A 23187-nucleotide genomic window follows, 5' to 3' on the forward strand; every position below is an offset into this window, starting at 1 on the left:
CAGACTTACTTTGTTTAATTCCCCTTTCATCAACATGTATGAAATGCTCTTCTCTCCCCAAACAGAGCCAAATATGATCATAAATCTAACAGTGTCTGAAATCACACCATCATCTGTGTTTCTCACATGGAAAGAACCACTTGGAAATAGATCTTTCTTTAAAATTCAGTGGACGGGTTATAAAATAAACGGAAGTTCAACAACTAATAACACTTCCTATAACATCACTGGTCTGACTGCTGGAGTCAATTACACATTTATCATCACAGCTGTTGCAGCAGATTGGTCAACAGAAGGAGAAACTGTCTGCATCTCACAATTCACAAGTATGTAGAATTAAAAAATCTCTTTCTTGCTTTATAGTAGTAACTGTATGTAAAACTATAAAATGTCTGTTTTGTGCTACAAAGTATGTTATAAGAATGATTCACATTCCCCCCGTGTGTATTTATTTTTCACTTGTGTCCTGATTGTTAAAAACAGAAAAGAAAAGAAAAGAAAAGAAAAAAGAAAAACTCAACATTTGTGAATCTACATACAAAGTTCACGTTAAAGATTAAAAATCAATATATTGCCTTCCCCCTTGTCAGTGTATTGTTCGTTATTTGGCCCACCAGTTCACGTTTCATCCTTTACGTATTTCTACTTTGCTTGTGTCTTGAGTGATGTTTTTTTCAAATCATCAATTATGACTTGCTTCTTTCTCCAATACACAGAGCCAGATGTGATCACAAATCTCAGAGTGAACAATATCACAACATCATCTGTGTTTCTGACATGGAATGAACCACTTGGAAATAGATCTTTCTTTAAAATTCAGTGGACGGGTGATAAAACAAATGCAAACTCAACAACTAGTAACACTTCCTATAACATCACTGGTCTGACTGCTGGAGTCAATTACACATTTATCATCACAGCTGTTGCAGCAGATCGGTCAACAGAAGGAGAATCAGTGGTTACCTCAAAATATACTAGTATGTTTTCCAATTATATTTTTCCTGATTTATCTAGCCAGATACTCATATAAATATACTGTATATATATCTTCATCCTTGAAACCATCTCATATTTACTTGCACTGAGCAGAAAACTGTACAGCAACATCTTAAGACACCAGACTCACTGAGTTCTGGTCTTATTACAATTATTTTAACAATTCATAATTGCACAACTCATACTTCCTCATATTTACGGACATACTTTGTTTAATTCCCCTTTCATCAACATGTATGAATTGCTCTTCTCTCCCCAAACAGAGCCAAATATGATCATAAATCTAACAGTGTCTGAAATCACACCATCATCTGTGTTTCTGACATGGAAAGAACCACTTGGAAATAGATCTTTCTTTAAAATTCAGTGGACGGGTGATAAAACAAACGCAAACTCAACAACTAGTAACACTTCCTATAACATCACTGGTCTGACTGCTGGAGTCAATTACACATTTATCATCACAGCTGTTGCAGCAGATCGGTCAACAGAAGGAGAATCAGTGGTTACCTCAAAATATACTAGTATGTTTTCCAATTATATGTTTCCTAATTTCTCTAGACAGATACTCATATAAATATACTGTATATACAGTATATCTTCATCCTTGAAACCATCTCATATTTACTTGCACTGAGCAGAAAACTGTACAGCAACATCTTAAGACACCAGACTCACTGAGTTCTGGTCTTATTACAATTATTTTATCAATTCATAATTGCACAACTCATACTTCCTCATATTTACAGACATACTTTGTTTAATTCCCCTTTCATCAACATGTATGAATTGCTCTTCTCTCCCCAAACAGAGCCAAATATGATCATAAATCTAACAGTGTCTGAAATCACAACATCATCTGTGTTTCTGACATGGAAAGAACCACTTGGAAATAGATCTTTCTTTAAAATTCAGTGGACGAGTTATAAAACAAATGGAAGTTCAACAACTTATAACACTTCCTATAACATCACTGGTCTGACTGCTGGAGTCAATTACACATTTATCATCACAGCTGTTGCAGCAGATCGGTCAACAGAAGGAGAATCAGCGGTTACCTCAAAATATACTAGTATGTTTTCCAATTATATGTTTCCTAATTTCTCTATCCAGATACTCATATAAATATACTGTATATAAATCTTCATCCTTGAAACCATCTCATATTTACTTGCACTGAGCAGAAAACTGTACAGCAACATCTTAAGTCACCAGACTCACTGAGTTCTGGTCTTATTACAATTATTTTATCAATTCATAATTGCACAACTCATACTTCCTCATATTTAATGACATTGTTTAATTCCCCTTTCATCAACATGTATGAATTGCTCTTCTCTCCCCAAACAGAGCCAAATATGATCATAAATCTAACAGTGTCTGAAATCACAACATCATCTGTGTTTCTAAAATGGAATGAACCAGGTGGAAGTAGATCTTTCTTTAACCTTTATTGGAGTGATGGTAAAACATCCAACAATGCACGTACCAATAACACTTCCTATCACATCACTGGTCTGACTGCTGGAGTCAATTACACATTCTGCATCACTGCTGTGGCAGCAGACATTTCAACAAAAGGAGAAACTTTCAGCATCTCAAACTATACCAGTATGTAAAAACCATTTTTTTTTCTAAATAGACTGTTTAAACAAACTGACCCATTTTTTTCTATTAATATAATTTTATTAGTATTTACTTGTTTTAATGTGAGGAACCTAAAACATATGTGTTCGGTCACACTTTAGGGACCGATTCCCACCATTAACTATGACTCTTGCCTCAGTAAACTCCTAATTTGCTCCTTACTAACAGTTAGTTATTAAGGTAATTGTTAGGTTTATGTGTGGGTTAGTATGAAAGGATCCAAAATGTGGTCATGCAGAATAAGGCCTTAATATGTGCACTAATAAACAGCCAATTTGCTAGTAATATGCATGTTAATAAGCAACTACTTAAACATGAGAATTCGTCCCTAAACTAAAGTGCTATTACGTGTTCTTAGTTGTACACATTGGATATGGTTTTATTGTCATATCCTATTAATCTTTAGCCTTGTCAGCCTCTCATTTTTGTACGGAAAATTGTACAGTGTACGTTTGATTCTTACAATTTCTGGTGTAACTACATATGCACATTCACCAACTCATTTATTTTTCTTTTCCCCAGAGCCAGATGTGATCAAGGAACTCAAAGTGACTGATGTCACAACATCATCTGTGTATCTGACATGGAATGAACCTGCTGGAAATAGAGATTATTTTAAAATTAAATGGAGTGAGAAAAGGACTCATGTAACAACTAATAACACTTCCCATCAAATCACTGATCTGAATGCTGGAGTCAACTACACATTCTGCATCACTGCTGTGGCAGCAGATCAATTAACAGAAGGAGAAACTGTCTGCATCTCACAACTTACCAGTATGTAAAATGATCAAATATCTGTCCTCTTCCTCTTTGTGCAAATCTTGTACAAAACTCCCACAGTAACGTTTGATATAACGTTGTGACTCTCAATGTAACCTCCATCCGAAAATTACATAAAATAGATCATGTGTTTTTAAGGATAATCTATTGCATCTCAGTGTATCATCTTTTTCATTAAGTGATCTGGATAATATAATAAACAAGGTTTTATTCTGATAAAAACTTTAAATACATTACTACTTTTTCTTCATTGGGAATGTGTTTAATAATATAATAATAACACTTATCAAATTCTCATGTAGATTCCCCTCAGTCTAAGACTCCAATGATTGTTGGCATAGTTTTGGGAGTGATCTGTTTTCTCTTCATCATCACTCTCATTCTCTTCTTCTATTCAAGAAGGTGAGTTGCCAGTGCCATTAGAGAAGTAAATACTGGATAGAGCACAAGATACAGAAGCCTTGCAGATTCATTTTAGTAACATTTCTTTATTACTCTCTGTTCCAGACAAACCAACAAACAATGTCCCGACATCCCTGTACAAACCATTAGGTACCTTTGTTTGATATGTATATAGTTAAATATTTATTTGACAAAACTTAAAATTGTTAATGCATTCATTTTCCTTCTATTTTCAGAAATAAAATGTAAGTAACTGTTTTATTATTAATCTATTCATTTTTAATGGTGAAACATAATTCTTTACAATTTATTGTATATTTATACATGTTTTTTTTCTTTTTTTTTTTCTTTATGGTACACAGTAATATTGGTTTGAGAATAGAGGATTATGAAGAGTACTTTAAGCAGAAACATAAGGATTCCAACTGTGGTTTTGCTGAAGAGTATGAGGTACACATGAGAAACACAAATATGTATTTTTATTATTTACACACTTCTTCCTATGACAATATTATCAAACAGTTTTACTCTGGAGTTGTCACAGAAATTGTCTTAGAAATTAGTGTTTTCAAAATCTAGACCTGAAGTAATGCTGTGTTGTTGCAGGAGTTGAAAACAGTTGGAACGGCGCAGTCCAAAAACACTGCCCTGGCTATTGAAAACAAGCCGAAGAACCGTTACAGCAATGTGCTACCTTGTGAGTAACCTGACTGTTGCATGTTGTACTAAAAAGTTTGCATGAGTTTTTCCCCAATCACAGGCTTCAATATCTAGCTGACTGATGGATTGTACCCAGACTATTCACACTGAAGTCACATTGCACAAAGTCAGATACATTTTCAGTTCATTTCCTGAGGCGCAGAGCCAAAGCACAACTAAAATATTGTTCTCCTGCAAGACGCATAGTTTATTTTGTTAACCGCTAGAGGGCCAAAAGTTGCATGCTGTAGGCTTAAAGAAATAAACAAAAATAAAGACTAGAGAATGCATTCAATGTAGACTCAGGATTATGATTATCTAAACTAGACACAGGTGATAACAATCAGAAATCAAGAAAAGCAAGAAATGAATGAACAGGAAGTGTATACAGACAATATGTGACAAAAATGATCAAAATAAAAAAGTGCTTGGAGTATATCAGAACATGATAGGTAAGACGCTCAGTGTTGGGAAGGTTATTGTGGAAATGTAATAGGTTACAGATTACAAGTTACCATGTTTAAAATATAATAAGTAGTGTAACTATTTCAGTTACTTTATTAATGTAAATGATTACATTACTTGTTGATTACTTTTCTAAATTTCTAATGTTTTCAACTGTTAATCATTTTCAAATATGTAAACTAAGCAGGGATAACCTACATTAGTACTCAACACTGATTACTATCAGAATTTCCAAACACTTCATCACTTAAATTAAGATAATAATAATTTAATTTTAAAGCACAGCCACCACAAAATCAGACTTCAACACCTTTTTTCACTTTGTGATCATTCTGAGGTTAAATACAGATTTAAAATCATAACAAGAAGTATATTAATAGCTATTATACTGTTTCTGAAATCAAATCTTTCCATAGTTATGACAGTAAACATTGGCATCTAACAATGCTTTGGGGGGATAAAAACAGTTAATCTTAAAAAATAAAGCATATACATAATCAAAAATAGGAAATAATACTTGAGCATGTGAATGAGCATGTGTCCTATTCTGTGTCTTAAACTCCTAAAAACATTGTCTCATATTTTAGAGCCGTCGATGCAATTTATGAAATGTGTGTGTGAAAAAAATTCAGATGTAACCTCTTTTGTAATTGGTAACTGTAATTTAATTACACTTTTTTTTTTTCCTCGGTAACTGTAACTGATTATAATTACATTTATTTTGTAACTGGGTAGTTGACAAATAGGCAGTAAAAAATGCTTTTTTTGTAAAAGACTGTTTTGAAAAAGAAATGCATATATTTATATAGTGTGAATGTCATGACACGCACACAAACAGGTAGATCCAATTGCAGTGTTTTATTAGGGTAATCCAGAATCATCAATCAGCCAGGCAAAGGTCAAAATCCAGGTAAGCAGTCCAAAACAAGAAACATAAACTACGGCAAGGAAACACGACAAAGCAGGGTGACATTAAACAAGGACTCCGTAACAAAGACAGAAACAAACCAGGTATATATAGACAGGTGCAAACAATGTAAGTGGGAACAGCTGAATACAATGAACAGTGATGAGTACCAACAAGACTTGTGGGAAATGTAGTTCTGAAGTGGGGTGACGATAAGGGGAAGTGAGACCTCTAGTGGACACCCAGGGATACACAGACCAGACACTGTGACAGTGAAGTCTGGCCTTTGAGAAGATACAGTATAAAGGGCCACTAACTTTGTCCAATCTTTACATTTTTAATATATATATATTTTTTTTACTGAACTCTACCATAAATTTGTACTATGGTGTGACATAGCAAATAAATAAAAAAATAATAATAATAAAACTATTAATAATACATAAATAGCATGAGAGAGATTTATCTTCATTGTTAGACACTTATTTTCATATAGTGCTATTTATTGAATAGGAAATTATAATTAACAGTTTTTCCCCATGACAATTTCACAACAAATTTTGACAACAAGACAAACTTTGCTGTCATTCATACAAAACTGCTGATATTTTGAGATAAAAACAAATCTGTGGTTCTTTTATGTGTGTCGCACCATTGGACATTAGGTTACACCATAGGACATTACGTCACACTAAAGGACAGAAATGGTAGTTATTAAATAATTTATATTTCATTTTGAACGTCAAAGGAGAAATAATGTCTAATTTTGATACAAACAATATCAACATGTTTTTTAAACAAAGCTAAAAATAGTTTTAATCAACAAAATTCACTCTCTTAGTCAATTAACATGTTACTGAAACTTTTCTAGGCCCCCGCTGCATGTGTGGCACAGCTAAATACGATTGATATTCAAACTATATTCATTAAGATGTGAATGAATTTTTAAAAACTATATGACTAATCTTTTTAAGGAATCATTTTTATTCCATTTACTTTCTGCATCATCCTCTTAGGATCTCCTCCCTTCTGTGTGAATTCCTGTTAATTCCTGTAATTATTGAATTTTAGAACACTGAAAATGATCAAAAAGAATAAAAAGGAGTTAAACAAATCTTATTTAATTATTTAAAATGCTTTTTAACCCTTAATCAGTGTTCAAAAAGTCTGATAGACCCCAAACATTTAAAGAGCGATTGCATAAGGAAATATACATTTTTTATATGGAAAACTATATATATATATATTTTATTTACTTTTTTATTTATTTTCTCAACTATACATTTATGCTGTGTTTTTGTGGAAATTTTGAAGTTTTTAACCTATTTACTGCACAATTACTTAACTAGGCCATAAATTGGCTCATGAAAAATGATTTTTTAAAAGACAAAATCACTTAAATGTCGATCTTAATTAAATCTGAATTGTTTTTGGACATTGTTTTATGTGTTAGGGATTGAATACTGACATCTGCTGGTTTGTGGAAAAACTTTAGAAATTATAATTAAAGAAAGAAAGTGCAATGACCACATATATCCAATAGAGGTAGGGACTTCATTTTCACTTAATTTTTCTTGATGGTTCAACTTCTCCTCACAACTTTATGTGAATTACAACTTTATGTTACTTTTGTGAATATATATTTAAACATTCTCAAATAAATAAAAAAAATCTGTATTTTTGTCAAAGTTAGAATTTGTTGTTGTTGTCTGATATATTTTGAATTATCTGCTTTTGCAAATTATTATACATATATTTATACATACCTTTTCCCTCTCTTTCTCTGTCTCTGTGTGTTGTGTGTGTGTGTGTGTGTGTGTGTGTGTGTGTGTGTGTGTGTGTGTGTGTGTGTGTGTGTGTGAGAGAGAGAGAGTGAGGGAACATGCTTGTTCCATGTTGCATTTGTGAAATTTTTCAGATTTATGCCAGTTTAGTTGATTTTATTTGCCAATTTCTATAAAAATGCTCTCTGTTGCAGTCACATACTGTACGTGTGTGTATGTGTGTGTGTGTGTGTGTGTGTGTGTGTGTGTGTGTGTGTGTGTGTGTGTGTGTGTGTGTGTGTGTGATAGAAAGTTCGTTCCACTTTTTATTTATGCTCCAGGACCAGACCTTGATTGAAATGTAATTTCTTCTAGATTTATGCCCGTTTTGTTTATTTTATTCACCAATTTCTATAAAAATGCTCTCTGTTGCAGTCACATACATTTGTGTGTGTGTGTGCATGAGATGGAAAGTTCGTTCCACTTTTTATTCAGGCTCCAGGACCAGACCTTGGTTTATATGTAGAAATTTTCAGATTTATAATGGATTTACATTTATTTATTTGACAAACAAAATGAAAAGTATTTTAAGTTGTCATTTTGACCCCAAACACCTTAAACTGTAAGTTTTTTTACACACCTTTAGAACAACCAAATAAAGCCGAGTTTTTTGTGCATTTTTAGATAGATTATTTAGGAAAAGTCAAGGAGTTTCATGCCCCTGAAGGTAACACTTTTAAAAAATGAAGGAAAAGTCCAGTGGGGTCCCCTGGGACCCCAAACACTGATTAAGGGTTAAAGAGACCTTGTCCTCTAGTGTGACAGTACAGGTGTCACACCAAAGTACATTATCTGTCACACCAAAGGACGTTTCAAACTTTTTCTGTCAATTAATGACCTTGCTAATCCGAGCTACCTTTCATTAGCGGTAAGCAAGACACATTTGCAGAATTCTCCATGATTATGTAGTTTAACATGCAGTTTTTCATTAAAATATAATATTATTTAGAGGTGTCACACCAAAGGACAACAAAAGGTAACATTTTTGTAGTGGTTCCAAAAAAGTTAAATATTTGCACAATTATGAGACAAAAATTTACCATGTGCACATGTGACAGGCTTGACAGGGGGCTTCAGTAACATGACCATGAATGGGGTCCAACTAATTAAAGTTTTCTCTGGAACTGACCAATTTAAAATCAGGATATGGTGTCGCACAATAGAGGACATGGTTTTCAGAGACAAAATGTATCATGTTCCTATGTTTTTCAGAAATGTATGGATGAAAGAAGTGATTGCCATTTACTAAAATAGACACGTACAATTATGCCAGAGGTATTTAGAAAAAGAATTTATGCTTTTCTTTTTCATTTATAAAAGTTGTAATTTATTGAACCATGCTTGGGACAGTCACACCATAGGACAATTTTGAGAATTTTTTGCTCACAAATTAAAAAAATCAAACAACACTTTTATAACAACAAGACCTTGTAGGACAAAGAAATGTTTAATGATTTACTGCATTTTAAATAGTGACAGTAGTAATTATATCCATTTTTATCTTGTTGGACAGTGAAAATGCCATGTCACGTCAAGAACCCAATTAAATTACGTTATTTAGTTAAATGTAACTAGTTACTTCCCAACACTGATGACGTTACAATGTAACCTTAAACCTTATATAAAATCAGATGCATAATTTTAAGTTCTTAATTAATAACTACTTTCTGATACTAATTGTATGTTTGCCTTCATCAGATGATGCTTCAAGAGTTAAATTATCAGTGTGCGGCAGTCCCTTTGATGATTACATCAATGCCAACTACATCCCAGTGAGTATATAAACAGAAGTGAAAATTTGTGAAGGTTTTTTTTTTTTTTTAGTTATGTCTAAGCATGTTTTTCACTCTTTTTTGTTTTTCTCTTCTTTTTCTTTTTTCTTTCTTTTTTTGAACAGGGCTATAATTCAAGAAAAGAGTTTATAGCAGCTCAGGGTCCACTGCCTGTCACAGTGAATGAATTCTGGAGAATGGTCTGGGAGAAGAATGTCTACACCATAGTGATGCTGACCAAATGCAACGAGATGGGACGAGTAAGTTTTCATTGTGAAATTTGTTTCAATAGGACAGTAGTTAGACAGGAAGCAAAGTGGGGGAGAGATAGAGGAACAGATTGAGAAAAGTCCCCATGCCAGGACTGGAACTTGAAACTATATATTCAGAGTAAAGATAACCAGCCCTCTGTAATTTTCTCCAGGTGAAATGTGAAAAGTACTGGCCATCTGGGACTAATCATTATCAAAACATCTCTGTGACAACCACCTCAGAGATAGAACTGGAGAGCTGGACCATAAGAGACTTCAGAATCAAAAATGTAAAGCAACACTTCCTGTACCTGATATCTCCATTTATTCCTTTAGTAGAATATAGGAGTGAGTTTTTTGTTGTTGTTATTCTTAAATCAGTAATATTTTACAATATTATGATGGATAATTCTGTAGGTGAAAACAGCAGAAACTCGCTACGTACGTCAGTTCCACTTCACGGCGTGGCCGGATCATGGAGTTCCACAGACCACTGAAGTCCTCATTGACTTCAGACACCTGGTCAGAGAACACATGGACCAGTACTCACGCCACTCTCCAACTGTGGTGCATTGCACACAATATCACAACAAAAAGTTTTAAATTATTTGAGCCTGTCCTCCAACAAAAAACGACCATATAGGTCGTTTGTGCAAGCACCTTATTACGACCTATATTTACGTTTTAAAGTTAAGCGGCCTCTAGCGGTGAAAAAATAATGACAGTATCGCGTTGCGTCTGTCGTCATGAAATGACGTATAACGTCATTACCAATCAAAACGCACGTTTATTTAAATGCAATGTGTGGACTTTTTACACCGATCTCACAGTAATTCGTACATATTTTACTAGGTGGCTTATTTGTTCGAATGACCACACCTAACCCCACCCCCTAAACCTAACCCTCACAGAAATCATGCTAAATTATGATTTATTGAGCATATACATTTTACGTGCACGTCCGTTCTCTGGGATCGAACCCATGATAGCATGATTGCATATCAAGGTATAACGCAATAATCTACCAACTGAGCTACACAAAACGCAAATCACAGTGCAAATAAAAGAGTACAAAACATTAATATGAAAACGACCTTTTGCCAATAGGGGCGCAATTGTAGTATACGCTCTGATGGGTCGTATTTCAGGGATTTGGACAAACGACCTATACGAGTTTATTAGTTGGAGGACAGGTTGACAAATTTATATTACAATTCAAACATCGAATTTGCCATTTGTTAGTTTAAACATTTATTTTATTAATTGACCTTCATATTTTTTAGTGCCGGTGTGGGAAGAACAGGGACCTTCATTGCCATTGACCACCTGATCTTCCAGATTGAAAGAGACAGCATGGTGGACATCTATGGAATTGTTAATGATATGCGCATGCACAGGCCTCTCATGGTACAGACTGAGGTAAGGTATTCTGGGGATCAGTACAAGTTAAGCTTGTACCTCCTGTAAAAAAAAAAGGTTACAGTGAGGCACTTACAATAAAAGTAAATGCAGCCAGATTTTAGAGCAGAAATGTGAAGCTTATCATTTTGTACAAGCAGTTACTGTAAGAAAGCAGACTGAGCTAGATGATTCTTTACTGAATGCATGGATGAACAATAGGTGGAGCAGGAATAGCAGTAGAAATCAGACACAGATGTAGAAGATGACACAATGATAATGCAGCTGCTGATGTTGATGGCTGTAAGTTCTGAGGAAACAGGACAGAAATTATGCATGATAGCCTGAAGAAAAATGGCCCAGCAGCTTGAAGAAAGCTTCCAGACTTGGCATATGAATTGTGGACTTCTAGTAGGCTGTAGTTCCAGAAGACATGATGGAACAGTATTTCTGCAGTCTCAAATGATTTTGGTTACCCCTTTAAATAAACCAGGTGGCAGGTCTTAGAGAAACAGTCAATAGCCATCAGGACAGGTTTGAGGAAGGAAGAAGCCTACTGAGAAAGGAAGGTTGGTTGTGAAGTCCACCCCTAGATGTGACCATAGATCAGGGGTCTCCAACCCTGCTCCTGGAGAGCTACTGTCCTGCAGATTTCAGCTCCAACCCCAATCAAACACACCTGAAGCAGCTAATCAAGGTGTTCAGGGCTACTTGATAATTACAGACAGGTGTGTTGGAGCAGGGCTGGAACTGAAGTCTGCAGGATGGTAGCTCTCCAGGAGCAGGGTTGGAGATACCTGCCATAGATGATGAGGTGTAGGCAGTGGAAGGAGCTTTCCAGCTGGAAGGCTGCGAGGTAATTTGGACATGGCACAACATGGGCATAAGTGGACAAAGCTCTGGACATCATGCATCATCTGGACACATTCCAAGTTGGCTCCACCAGTTCTTTGTTTGAGAAAGGCATAAAAGTTTGGGTTGTCCCTGGATGCCCAGAGCCCAGAGAGGCATGCAATGATTATTAAACTTATTCTAGAAGAATAGATTCTGGAGCAGACCCTGAAGAATCACTAAATTGGAATCTGGTGAAGGTTTGGCATTGCAGGTTGCAATGTGATGACCTGGAACGAATGATGGGAACCTTAAAGCCAGTGGTGTCACTTCTTGAATGCTTACTTAAGTAGCTCCCAGTTGCCAATATTGCACTTCTTTTTTGGCAGATGGCAGTTTGTGTTTTTTTTTTTTCCTTTTTTTGGGGGGGGTGGTTCTTTAGTTGCAGGAAGGTTCAAGCTGCTTAAGATGGTGGGAGGAACGACAATAGAGCTGAAGTTTCAGAACAGGCATCTGTTAAAGTTTGAGAAGCTGAGGAAACATTCTTTATGTGGTTGGAGTGAGTCAGGGTTGGATGGCTTAGAATTTTTTTATGGTCCAGCTGGACCAGGGGTGTCAAATTCAGTTCCTGGAGGACCAGCAGCCCTGCAGAGTTAAGTTCCAATCCTGCTCCAAGACACATACCCATCTAGTTTTCAAATAAGCCTGAAGGACCTGATTAGCTGGATCAGGTGTGTTTAATTAGGGTTGGAGCTAAACTCTGCAGGGCTGCAGTTTGATAACCCTAAACTGGACCAATGATGTATCCAAAGCCCAAATTATTCTGTTGAATGTATTGCATTATTTTAACTGTAAAGCTGTTTTATGGCTGGATTTATGATGAGCTGTCACAGTGACAGAGTAAAATTGGATAAGACATTATATGGAAAAGCAATAAGCTATTTTTTCATATTGTATGTTAACAAGCTTATTGCTTACATCATGCAGATATTCTAATTAAATATATTACTTAGCCAAAAACTGACCTTTTTTTTTTTTTCAAAATTATCTGTGTCGCAATTAACATTAAACATGAAACAAAATCGACTGAGCTTAACTCATACTAAACCGAGAATATTTCTTTAAGATGACATTTACATAAAAATTGTTGTTGACATTTGTTCAATGAGGAAACTGCCAAAGTAAGTTCTCATACTCAGACTCTTTTTTTTTCTGTTTTCTACAACAGGAGCAGTATGTTTACCTCCACCAGTGTGCGTATGACATAATTCGATCAAGAACTGGAACCAACGTGGACTTAATTTACCAGAACGCAGAAGCTCTCAGTATCTATCAGAATGTAAAATATCAAAAAAAATCGTAAATGTCCATGGCCTCAAGATGGCCATTGTCCAACAATCAGAGAAATTTAAGACTGCAGAAATTTAAGTTTCACACACACACACACACACACACACACACACACACACACACACACACACACACACACACACACACACACACACACACACACATATATTTGTGCTGTCAAATGATTATTCGCGATTAATCACATCCAAAATAAAAGTTTTTGTTTACATAATATATGTAGATTTACTGTGTATATTTATTAGGTATATATAAATACACACACATGCTGTATATATTCTAAAAATATTTACATGTATATACATTTATATATTTATATTCTTAAATTTTATATTATATATTTATTATATAAACGTAACATATTTTTCTTAAATATATACATGAATGTATTTGTATTTATATATACATAATGTACACAGTATACGGACATATATTATGTAAACAAAAACTTTTATTTTGGATGCGATTAATCGCGATTAATCATTTGACAGCACTTTACATATATCTGGATGTAATTTATTTCTTGCACAATACTCAAAACATTTGAGTAATTTTTTAATTGTAATGAATACATTTAAAAGGTTACACTGGAAAAATATAGCCATTTTCTATGATAATAATTTAAAGTAAACAGCAAGTAATTGTATTTATGATATTTCAATCAAGAGAATTTCGATCAAGAGATCTTTATTTTTATTTTTTTTTAATCTTTGTCCAAAAGAGATATTTGTATAATTTGAGAAACATCTGTACATTTTAGTACTGACATCACTGGGGGCCTTGCAGGATCTCAAGGTTTTAAAAAATGTTTATATTTTCAAAGTTATTTAGAGAAATCATGCATTGTTTAACAATTTAAAGCAGAAACAAAATATTTTATTATTATTATTATTTTTTTTACACACTAGAAGGCACTCCCAACCTAGCAGTGTACACAATAAAAATTGAAATATTGTCTGCTGTTATAGTGATAATTAGAAATGAAGAAAATAGGACTTTTATGGTACAGTTTAGTTATTATTATGTTGTAGATTTTGCAGCGTGCATGAAGCTCAACCTGCTGTGCTGGATATGAGAATCTGCTTGGGTATTGTAATTTATGTTGCATTTTATTTTTATACAGTTAGTGTCAGCCTTCTAATTTAATAAGTCAAGCAGCACTGCAAGAGTGCTAATGGCTAACTATCCAAATTATGTCTGAAATGTCAGTAACTCTACATTAATGTCCTATTTACTGCACATTTATCTAAAAGCAATCACACCTGCAAACTGGGCTGTTATTATAGTAAGCACAACTGGGATTAACTGCACTCTTTGATATTGCGCAAACATATTTTATAAAGCACTGTTTAAGCTATTTTTACTGTTTATACCTTTTTATAATCAATACTTGGAATACTTTTATTTTACATTTTATTTGTATTTGAACAACAGTGCACTAGCATCACTTTCACACTGGAGACTTGATGAAAGTCATTTTCACTTGTTTCTAGCTTCTGTAGCTTTTGTGAACTTTTTTTTGTGAACTGAATTTGTGTGTATGGATGCTATTTATGAAGATTCTTGTAAGTATCTTTACTGTACCTCTTTTTGGTTTTATCAAATGATGATCCATTCTTTGGGAGGATTCTGATAAACAATGAACACATAATGAATAACAAATAAATGAATTTTCTTCTTAAGTAATAGTACTCTGTTCAGTCAATCATTGTACTGAGAATTTACAGTTCATATCGCCACTAGACATCTGACTAAAACCAGAGGCCACATAACATTTGATGAGTAAAATGGAATTGATTTATTGTTATTTAACAAGTGCTCTATGCATTTCTCTTGCATTTATGCTGTAAAGACTTATGGCAGAATGTTTTTTTATCCTTCTTCCACAAGAGAGCACCAAAGTATTCTGAAGGTATAATATACACTACAAGTACAAAAGTTTTGGGGCACACCAATCAGACGCATTGAAACTGGTGTATAAAAAAAAAAAAATCACCTAATCATGCAGTCTGAATTTTCATAAACAGCATTTAGGAACAGCAGCAACTCAGCCATGAAGCACGCAACCATGTAAAGTCACAGTGCAGGTCACAAATGCGGAGACGGGTGGTGCGTAAAAGCCACCAAACTTCCACTGACATCATATATATACATGAATCATCTGAATTAGTTATGTCAGGCAGGAGGCTGTTCCATAGTTTAGGTCCAACGAGCAAAGGCACAATCATCTATTCTTAAATTTTGACCTAGAGATGCAAAGTAATTCAAATTCAGATCTAAGAGATTGCGACAGAATGTATGTGTTGTGTAACACAAACTCAGACAGATGGACTGTGTTCAACAACAGTTTGATTTTATTCCAGTGATCAGCAAAATGGAGTTATGCAGGTAAGTAAATCAAGATTATAGCAGTTCAGAGTTTAGATGGTGTGGTAACTGGTGTTTACTGTCTTTGCAGGTGCTGGAGAGATTAGGTAAGTAATCCAGGTAATGAGGTGGATGGCATCAGTTGTGGTTTAAGGCTGACAGAGTGCAGGTTGTGGATCAAGGAGCATGATGGGAACTGTAGTGCAAATGTGCAGATGCCAATCCAATGTATCAAGACTGGTGCGCTTAAATTTGCTTTTCCACCAAGCGGCAACCTCCCACTCTCTCTCGTGAAGCCAACAAGGAAGTGACTAAGACTGCAATTCATTGACTGTCCACTTGAGGCTGGCTGCAAAGGGATTCAGTCCCATAGACTCCCCATGTTAAAGTGCCCAACTTTACAGCAGAAAAAAACATGTTTACAGTGGTTTTGGTCTATATAGCTAATTTTGCCCTTCATGACATTTGTGAGGGGGATGATTTTCTTTTTTATAACTCATCCGTTTAAATTATATTAAGCCTTAAAGTTCTGCATAATTAAGGGCGTGGCCACTTGAGTGACAGGTGGATTGCTGCTGCTGACACTAGGTGGGCATGGCTTCAGCAACCAGCTCCCACCTTTTTGCCCATTTTCGTTTATCCGGGAGAGTCGGGCGGTGACTCAATGCCAAGATGGCGACGGCCCGCTCTGCACACTTTGAGCTTCAAAATCGCTCTTCAGGAGTCTACGGGTGATGTCACGGACACTACGTCCATGTTTTTATACAGTCTATGGTTTTCACTTGTGTTTCCCTTAATCCTAACTGCATTTTTTTTTTTTTTACAATTTTAAAATGTTCTGTGATGTTTCTATGATGTTTCTTTCTTGTTTTAACCCTCTCATCAGAATAGTCTGTTTTCAGAGATAGGGCACATTCAAGACTCAAAAGTAAATGCTCACTGCTGGTTTTGCATATTAAAATATTAAATGAAAGCAGCTGTGACCTTTCTATTCCTGATGTAATCCAACCGCTCATGCTGCTTCTGACAAGAAATGGATTCATGACACGACACAACAATGCTCGCACCCAATGTAGTTATGGTGTTAGGATCACTAGGAAGGCAATTCAAAAACTGTTGTTGTTGTTTTTTTACAACTTGCACTTCACAGAGTTTTGTAAGCCTCACAGGCATCTGTATGGTTTTGGTAATGGAGTAATCCTGTGTTAGCATCTCTTTAGTATGTCCTCTCATTCTACATGCATAAATCAGTGGGCGGGGCTAAAGAGGCAATAATGTAGAAGCAGGCATAGATCTTCTTCTGCAGAGGCAGTCCAAAACGTGTCATTTGCGGCTTGGTTTCAATAAAAACTGTTTGAACTAACAAAAAAAAAGAGTTCTGAGACTTACAGGAGATTTTCATAGAACATAGACCTATTATATATCAAAAGACCAGGAGAAATTTGTTTTTTCAGTTCATGATCTCTTTAAGAAGCCTTGTCGCAGCATTTTGAACTAGTTGAAGGCATGAGATAGATGAATGAGGGGCACCAATGTACATTGCCAAGCTTAAGATGGAGTGTAAAGCACACCGTAACTGGACTCTGGAGCAGTGGAAACCTGTTTTGTGGAGTCATGAATCACACTTCTCTGTTTGGCAGTCTGATGGACAAACCTGGGTCTGGTGGATACCTGGAGAACATTGCCTGCCTGACTGTAACATTTGGTGGAGGGATAATGACATGGGGCTGTTTTTCTGGGGTTGGGATGGAAGGTAGTGAATGTAAATCTTAATGCATCAGCACACCAAGACATTTTATACAATGCTATGCTTACAACATTGTAGGAACAGTTTGCGAAGGCCCTTTTCTATGCCAGCATGATACATATCCAATCATGACATGAAAATAATTCGATTTTGTTTTGAACCCTATACAGTGAACAGTGGTGCTGTTGTATACTTCATGTGGGAGTTATGCAAATCTTAGTCATATTAGCTTACTATTTTAGGAAACTAGGAAATGGATATAAGTAAATAGAATATAACTAGAAAATGAACAAATTAAAGGAAGCTTTATTTTCAGTTCTGGTGATGTAGTTAAGTGATGAGTTTAGTAATGCTCGATCTGTTCAGCCATGTGAAGCAGAGGCGGAGCATTAACACCATTCACATAAAAGTAACATTTAACTTTGGTGACACCTTGAGCAAGAGCTCACACCTCTCACATCAGTTCTCGGTGCATTTTGACAAGGACCAGCCAGTTTAATGAGGTTGTAGAGAAGTTTGTGGTTGATAAAAGTTGTGGATAAAATCATCAGAATCCTAAATAACATGGCACATCTTTCTTTTAAAACTGTATGTAAAGGCACAGCTCTTCTGTTCTTTGTCATTGTTCTGGTAAGATGCATTCTTTATTTAGAATGAATTAATTAGTATGATAATTGATGGTTTAGATCAGTGGTTTTCAATCCTGGTCACTGGGGACCCACTGTTCTGCATATTTTGTATGTCTCCCTTATTTAACACACCTGTTTCAGATCACCAGTTCATTAGCTGAAAGCTTCATGAACTCAGCTGAGTGTGTCAGATAAGGGAGACAGAAAATATGCAGAGCAGTGGGTCCCCAGTACCACGATTGAAAGTCACTGGTTTATATAAAATAAATAGTTCACACTTGAGCACACTTGTTACTTTTGTGTTTTTAAAGTGTAATCTGCAAAGATGAGGTTATATTCAGTTGGTTTATAGCCATGTGGTTTATGGTAGTTCAACTAAACATGTAGCAGTTCAGTATTTTTATTATATACATATACATAACCAAATGCATTATTGTCAAAACCTATGTAATTTACCTGTTATTACGAGTTTTATACAGTGGTTGATTGCAATAAAAATTGTAAAACATTTAAAAGTTATTATTACTGCATTTAATTATCAAACAATAAAAATAGCCTTTATTTTAATTAACAACAACCATTTGTCTTGTAAATGTAAATATTGGCTATCGGTGCATTTCATAAAATAAATAGAATAAAAGAACAGTGACTTCATTTGTGTGCATGTTTGAACATAAATACAGTTCAAGCGCTCACATTTACATGAAATTTCTGCCTATTGTCAAAATCTACACAGGGACACGGAAGTTGAGGATCCAAATATAGATTTATTATGGTAATCCAAAGCTGTAGTCTACTAGCAGGCATAAAGTCAGTACACAGCACAGTCTGTCCAAACAATACAAGAAGGCAGAGAACTTAGACAAAACCAGATAAACAGGAAACAAGGCAAGGAACCAAACCATGGCAGAGGAACCAGAATATGAGGACTAAGAACAGCAGTGTGACAATTACAAGACTAAGCAATTGAATGAGTGAAAAAAAAGCCTTTAAATAGGGTGAGACTGATGAGGTTACAAGACACAGGTGAATGCTATCAGTGATCAAGAGTCCAGGCAAAGGATTATTGGGAAAGTAGTTTTGAGGAAGTGACAACAGCGTGAGGTGGAGTGGCCTCTGGAGGAGCTCATGGGCACTCCAGCTGGTGATCTTAAGACCTATATTATGTTAATACTAGGGATGCAACAATATGAAAATTTTGGCCAATACGATAACCGATAATTCTTTATTTTTGAAAGCGGATAACCGATATGTTGGCCAATAAATCTATATCCAAATTTTTATATACTTTCTCAGAGCCTGATTACAAAAAAGGTCTCATCATTAAAAGCCATTTCCCAAACACTTCAACATAAGCAGCCTAGTTTAAGCAGTGTACATTTTAAATATAATTTTACTCTCCCATTACCAAATTTTGTCATAAAAAAGTCTTACAAATAAATAAAATAATGCACAAATAATGCAAACAAGTCACTGTTCATAACATGGTAAACTGAAGTGTTTTGCTGGCAGCTTATTTAACTCAAGGAAATGCATCCTGAGATTAATCAGATATTAATACAACATAAACATAATATTACAACTTATATATGTACAAAATGACGCAGTTGTTGTATGCCATAGTCAGAATGTGTGATGTTGTGGATGCGCTCTTCCCATAACAAGGTACTGAAACACGGCAGCTAAACCCAAAGAATTCACAAAGTTTTATTATAATAATGTTCTCATTAGAATGTTATATACACTATATTCCCAATCATAGTTATTAATGTTATGCACTGCTGTTTGAGCTGCATGCGCTGAGCTAAAGATGATCACTGGTAAACTGAAGTGCTCAATTAATGCTCTATTAACATAACCAAATGCATTCTATATGCGATAAATCAGATATACATCAAATAAACACAATATTACAATGTACAATTGCACAAAAGGCTTCAAATGCACAAGCAAACTTAACTGTCATGGAGGTAGCTCTGTTCTGGATGCGCTCAATGCAAGCACAAAACATGGGTGCACAAAGATTCCACAACATTATTTACCATGCTCTCATTATAATTTTATGTAGCCTTTATGACAGACTTGCCCTGCAGATGTTGCAATTAAGTGTATTGTCCTTTTTGAAGCGATTCCAATCATATTTCAAGCATTTCAAAACCATCATGTTAAACAGCGCACATCTGAAGTGTTTCTGAAGGAAATAATTCAATATTTATCTTCTTTAAGATATCGGCCAAATTTTCTTATTTAGCCGATACCGATAACAGAAAAAAAATGATCATTTATCAGCCAATACTGATATGATGGCCAATATATCATGCATCCCTAGTTAATACATGACAAATATACTCACATGCCAATGGCTTTCAACACATTGTGTCAGAACATGCTACACAGAATACTTACGAAGACAGAATAACAAGGAGAATAGTCTTTAAGCCAAATAACGTAGGGAAAAACAGAAAAAACAGCTTAACACAGATCGGATATGACCGGTGGACGTGTAAGCAGGAAAAAACCGCATGGATTCCGATTTTCTCAGATCGGATTCAGGCCTCATTCATATGTGGTAATAAATCGGATATGAATCGGATACGTGCATTTGCGTGTGCCATGTAAGCAGACAAATCGGATATTCCCCAGTAAATGCGAGTCATACGTCATTAAAAAAGTGACATCAATTCAGATGGACACCACCAACTGAGATCACATGACTTATTATAGGCGCGATGGAGGACGAATGATACACACATAGTGGAGCAATGCGGAGGTTTCATGTCTTTTAAGTCCTCTTTTTTCTCCACCGTACGAGACCAATGTTTTGCAGATTTTTTTGTTGACTTTTCAAAATATTGTGGAAAGCAAAACAATGTATAATTTTATTTGCATCTGCATCCATTGTATTTCGTGCTGTTTTACTTCCTTTTCCGGGTCAGAATGTCTATGTTTGGTAGTTTCAGCAGTGTATAGTATAAATGCAAAAATCGGATACGGGTCACTTTTAAAAGATGATGTAAGCGGGTCGTCAAAATCGGATTTGGGCATCAAGACCTGCAGTGTAAATGCAGCCATAGTTACACTTCCAAACACACCATGACAATGAACACAGGAAACCTGCGACTATAGGTTGTTTAACTGCTTGCACACAAAATCTTAACTTGTCACAAAGTTTTTGAAACCTGACACTCAAACACCAGAACCACACACCAAATCTGTAAAACCATATGCTAATTCTCTGCTTTCGACTCAGTTTTCAAATTTCATAAAACACTTTTTGCAAAAAACAACACACAATTCTCTGTTACACAAAATTTCGAACAGGAATTAATATTATGGCCAAGGTGTTTGCAAATGTTTGCTGTTGAGATGTGTTTGTGACATTTTGAATGCACTGCTTCATTTTGCAAGAGATGTGAGGCATTTTGCATTTTGTGTGTGCAATTTTTGGATTTGTGTGTAAAGTTTTGGGAAAAAAGAGGCAAAGTTTTAAAAATGTGTGCAAGCAGTTGAAAAAAAAAACAACCTAATAGACAACATGTGGACAGAATGAACTAATCAGAACACAGGTAAACTAAGTCAAAACAAAAACACAAAGACCATCTGTGACATATCGCCCCTCACAGGAAGGCGCATCCTCATGACATAAACACACCAGTTAAGGAGGGGGCTTAGTAATGGGGGGTGGCAGAAAACATATGAAAACAGTAGCTGCGTTTCCACTGTTGGGCCAAAAGCGGGCGTGCTAGTGCGTGCCAGGGCTAGTCGCGTTTCCACTGTCACTTCCGGTGCTTGATCGTGCCTCGTCGGGGCTTCCTCGGGGCCAATGGCCAGGGTTTTTTGGCCCCGACGAAAACCTTGGGCCAAAGCGGGCCAGCTGGGGCTAGAGGTGGTTATGAACAAAGACGGAGTTTCTCCGCGTCTGGAGAGCGTCAGCGCCGCGGATCATTTCATAAAGCTACAGCTATAACACCAGCATTAAAAACTTTTTAAAATAAGTTGAGCTCAAAACTCACTTTCAGTCAGCAGCGAGTGTTTGAAATAACTTGATCCGATCCGATGTGGATTATAATCACCATAAAAGGCAGAAATATTTATAAGCGATGCAAAAGAATATGCACGCTAGGTATTAACGTTACCATAGTAAACATGATAAATGTGACCGCTTGAAGAAATCAGACTACATATTCAAATTCTACATAACCATCGTGTAGTAACATATTTTATTTCAAGACTCATCTCCATAGTTTAGCTCCACGTAGCCTATGTCATAAAAATATAATAATGGGAGCTTTTATAAAAATAGAGAAATTATCATTCATTCTAAATGTGATGTATGTGACTACAAATAAACAGAAACTCGACTGAATAAGCAGGCTATTTTCATAATGCTTCAGCGTTAAAAAAATAAAAATAAAATAGAAATACATTTATTTCTGTGACAAATTTTCAAGCCTGATAAATTAATTAATTATGCTCAATGTATCACTTATAGTAAAACATTGATGCTTTTGAATTTAAATATTTAACAAAGCATGCAAACAAAAGACGGCTGTTATCGTGTTTTTGTTAGTGATCATTGCGCATGTTCCAGTGATTTATTTCTTATTAGTTTTCTGATAATTTCTCTTTGTTGGTAAAATGATTGGATTGCATGACGTTTTTTCTGAGAGGCGTGTAAAGGGCGGGTTTTAGTGACGCGCAGCGGAGCTTCTGGTGGAAACGCAACTTCCGACGGTGGAAACGCAGCGCTATTTTGGCCTCGTGCTACTGGCCCGAGGCTATTAGCCCTGCCCGGCCCGTTTTAAGCCCTGGCTCGCACTGGATACCCAGAAGGATCCGAGGAGACACGGAGCCTAGGTGACACGGAAGGTCCAGAGGGCCAAGGCGGAGGTGATGGCTCAAGGGAACATATGAAAACAGTCTAGGCTAAGCAAAACAGTCCAGAGCCAGGAGCAAGAGAAGCCAGATGGATACCCAGACCACAGTTAGCATGCAGTTCCAGGGCGGAGTTGCATAAGGGAGGAGCCATGGAGGAAACTTGGAAGACGTAACCAGGGGTATGAACTCCTATGATGAAGCCAGCCATGATGGATACCTAGAAG

General features: G+C 35.8%; 1 protein-coding gene across 1 annotated transcript in view; it reads left to right on the plus strand.

Moving 5' to 3' along the window:
• The window catches only part of LOC109049670 (tenascin-X-like), a 36746-nt gene extending 26398 nt beyond the window's left edge, over nt 1-10348 (plus strand). Inside the window, exons 17-31 of the mRNA XM_042753348.1 lie at nt 66-326; nt 717-977; nt 1260-1520; nt 1808-2068; nt 2347-2607; nt 3166-3420; nt 3729-3828; nt 3934-3978; nt 4065-4073; nt 4191-4278; nt 4435-4525; nt 9421-9494; nt 9620-9754; nt 9919-10035; nt 10163-10348. Coding sequence (XP_042609282.1) covers nt 66-326; nt 717-977; nt 1260-1520; nt 1808-2068; nt 2347-2607; nt 3166-3420; nt 3729-3828; nt 3934-3978; nt 4065-4073; nt 4191-4278; nt 4435-4525; nt 9421-9494; nt 9620-9754; nt 9919-10035; nt 10163-10348 — 2405 coding nt within the window. The remainder of the gene's footprint in view (nt 1-65; nt 327-716; nt 978-1259; nt 1521-1807; nt 2069-2346; nt 2608-3165; nt 3421-3728; nt 3829-3933; nt 3979-4064; nt 4074-4190; nt 4279-4434; nt 4526-9420; nt 9495-9619; nt 9755-9918; nt 10036-10162) is intronic.
• Nucleotides 10349-23187: the final 12839 nt, after the last annotated feature.

The sequence above is a fragment of the Cyprinus carpio genome, chromosome B25 (assembly GCF_018340385.1).
Source record: "Cyprinus carpio isolate SPL01 chromosome B25, ASM1834038v1, whole genome shotgun sequence".
Taxonomy (NCBI): domain Eukaryota; kingdom Metazoa; phylum Chordata; class Actinopteri; order Cypriniformes; family Cyprinidae; genus Cyprinus; species Cyprinus carpio.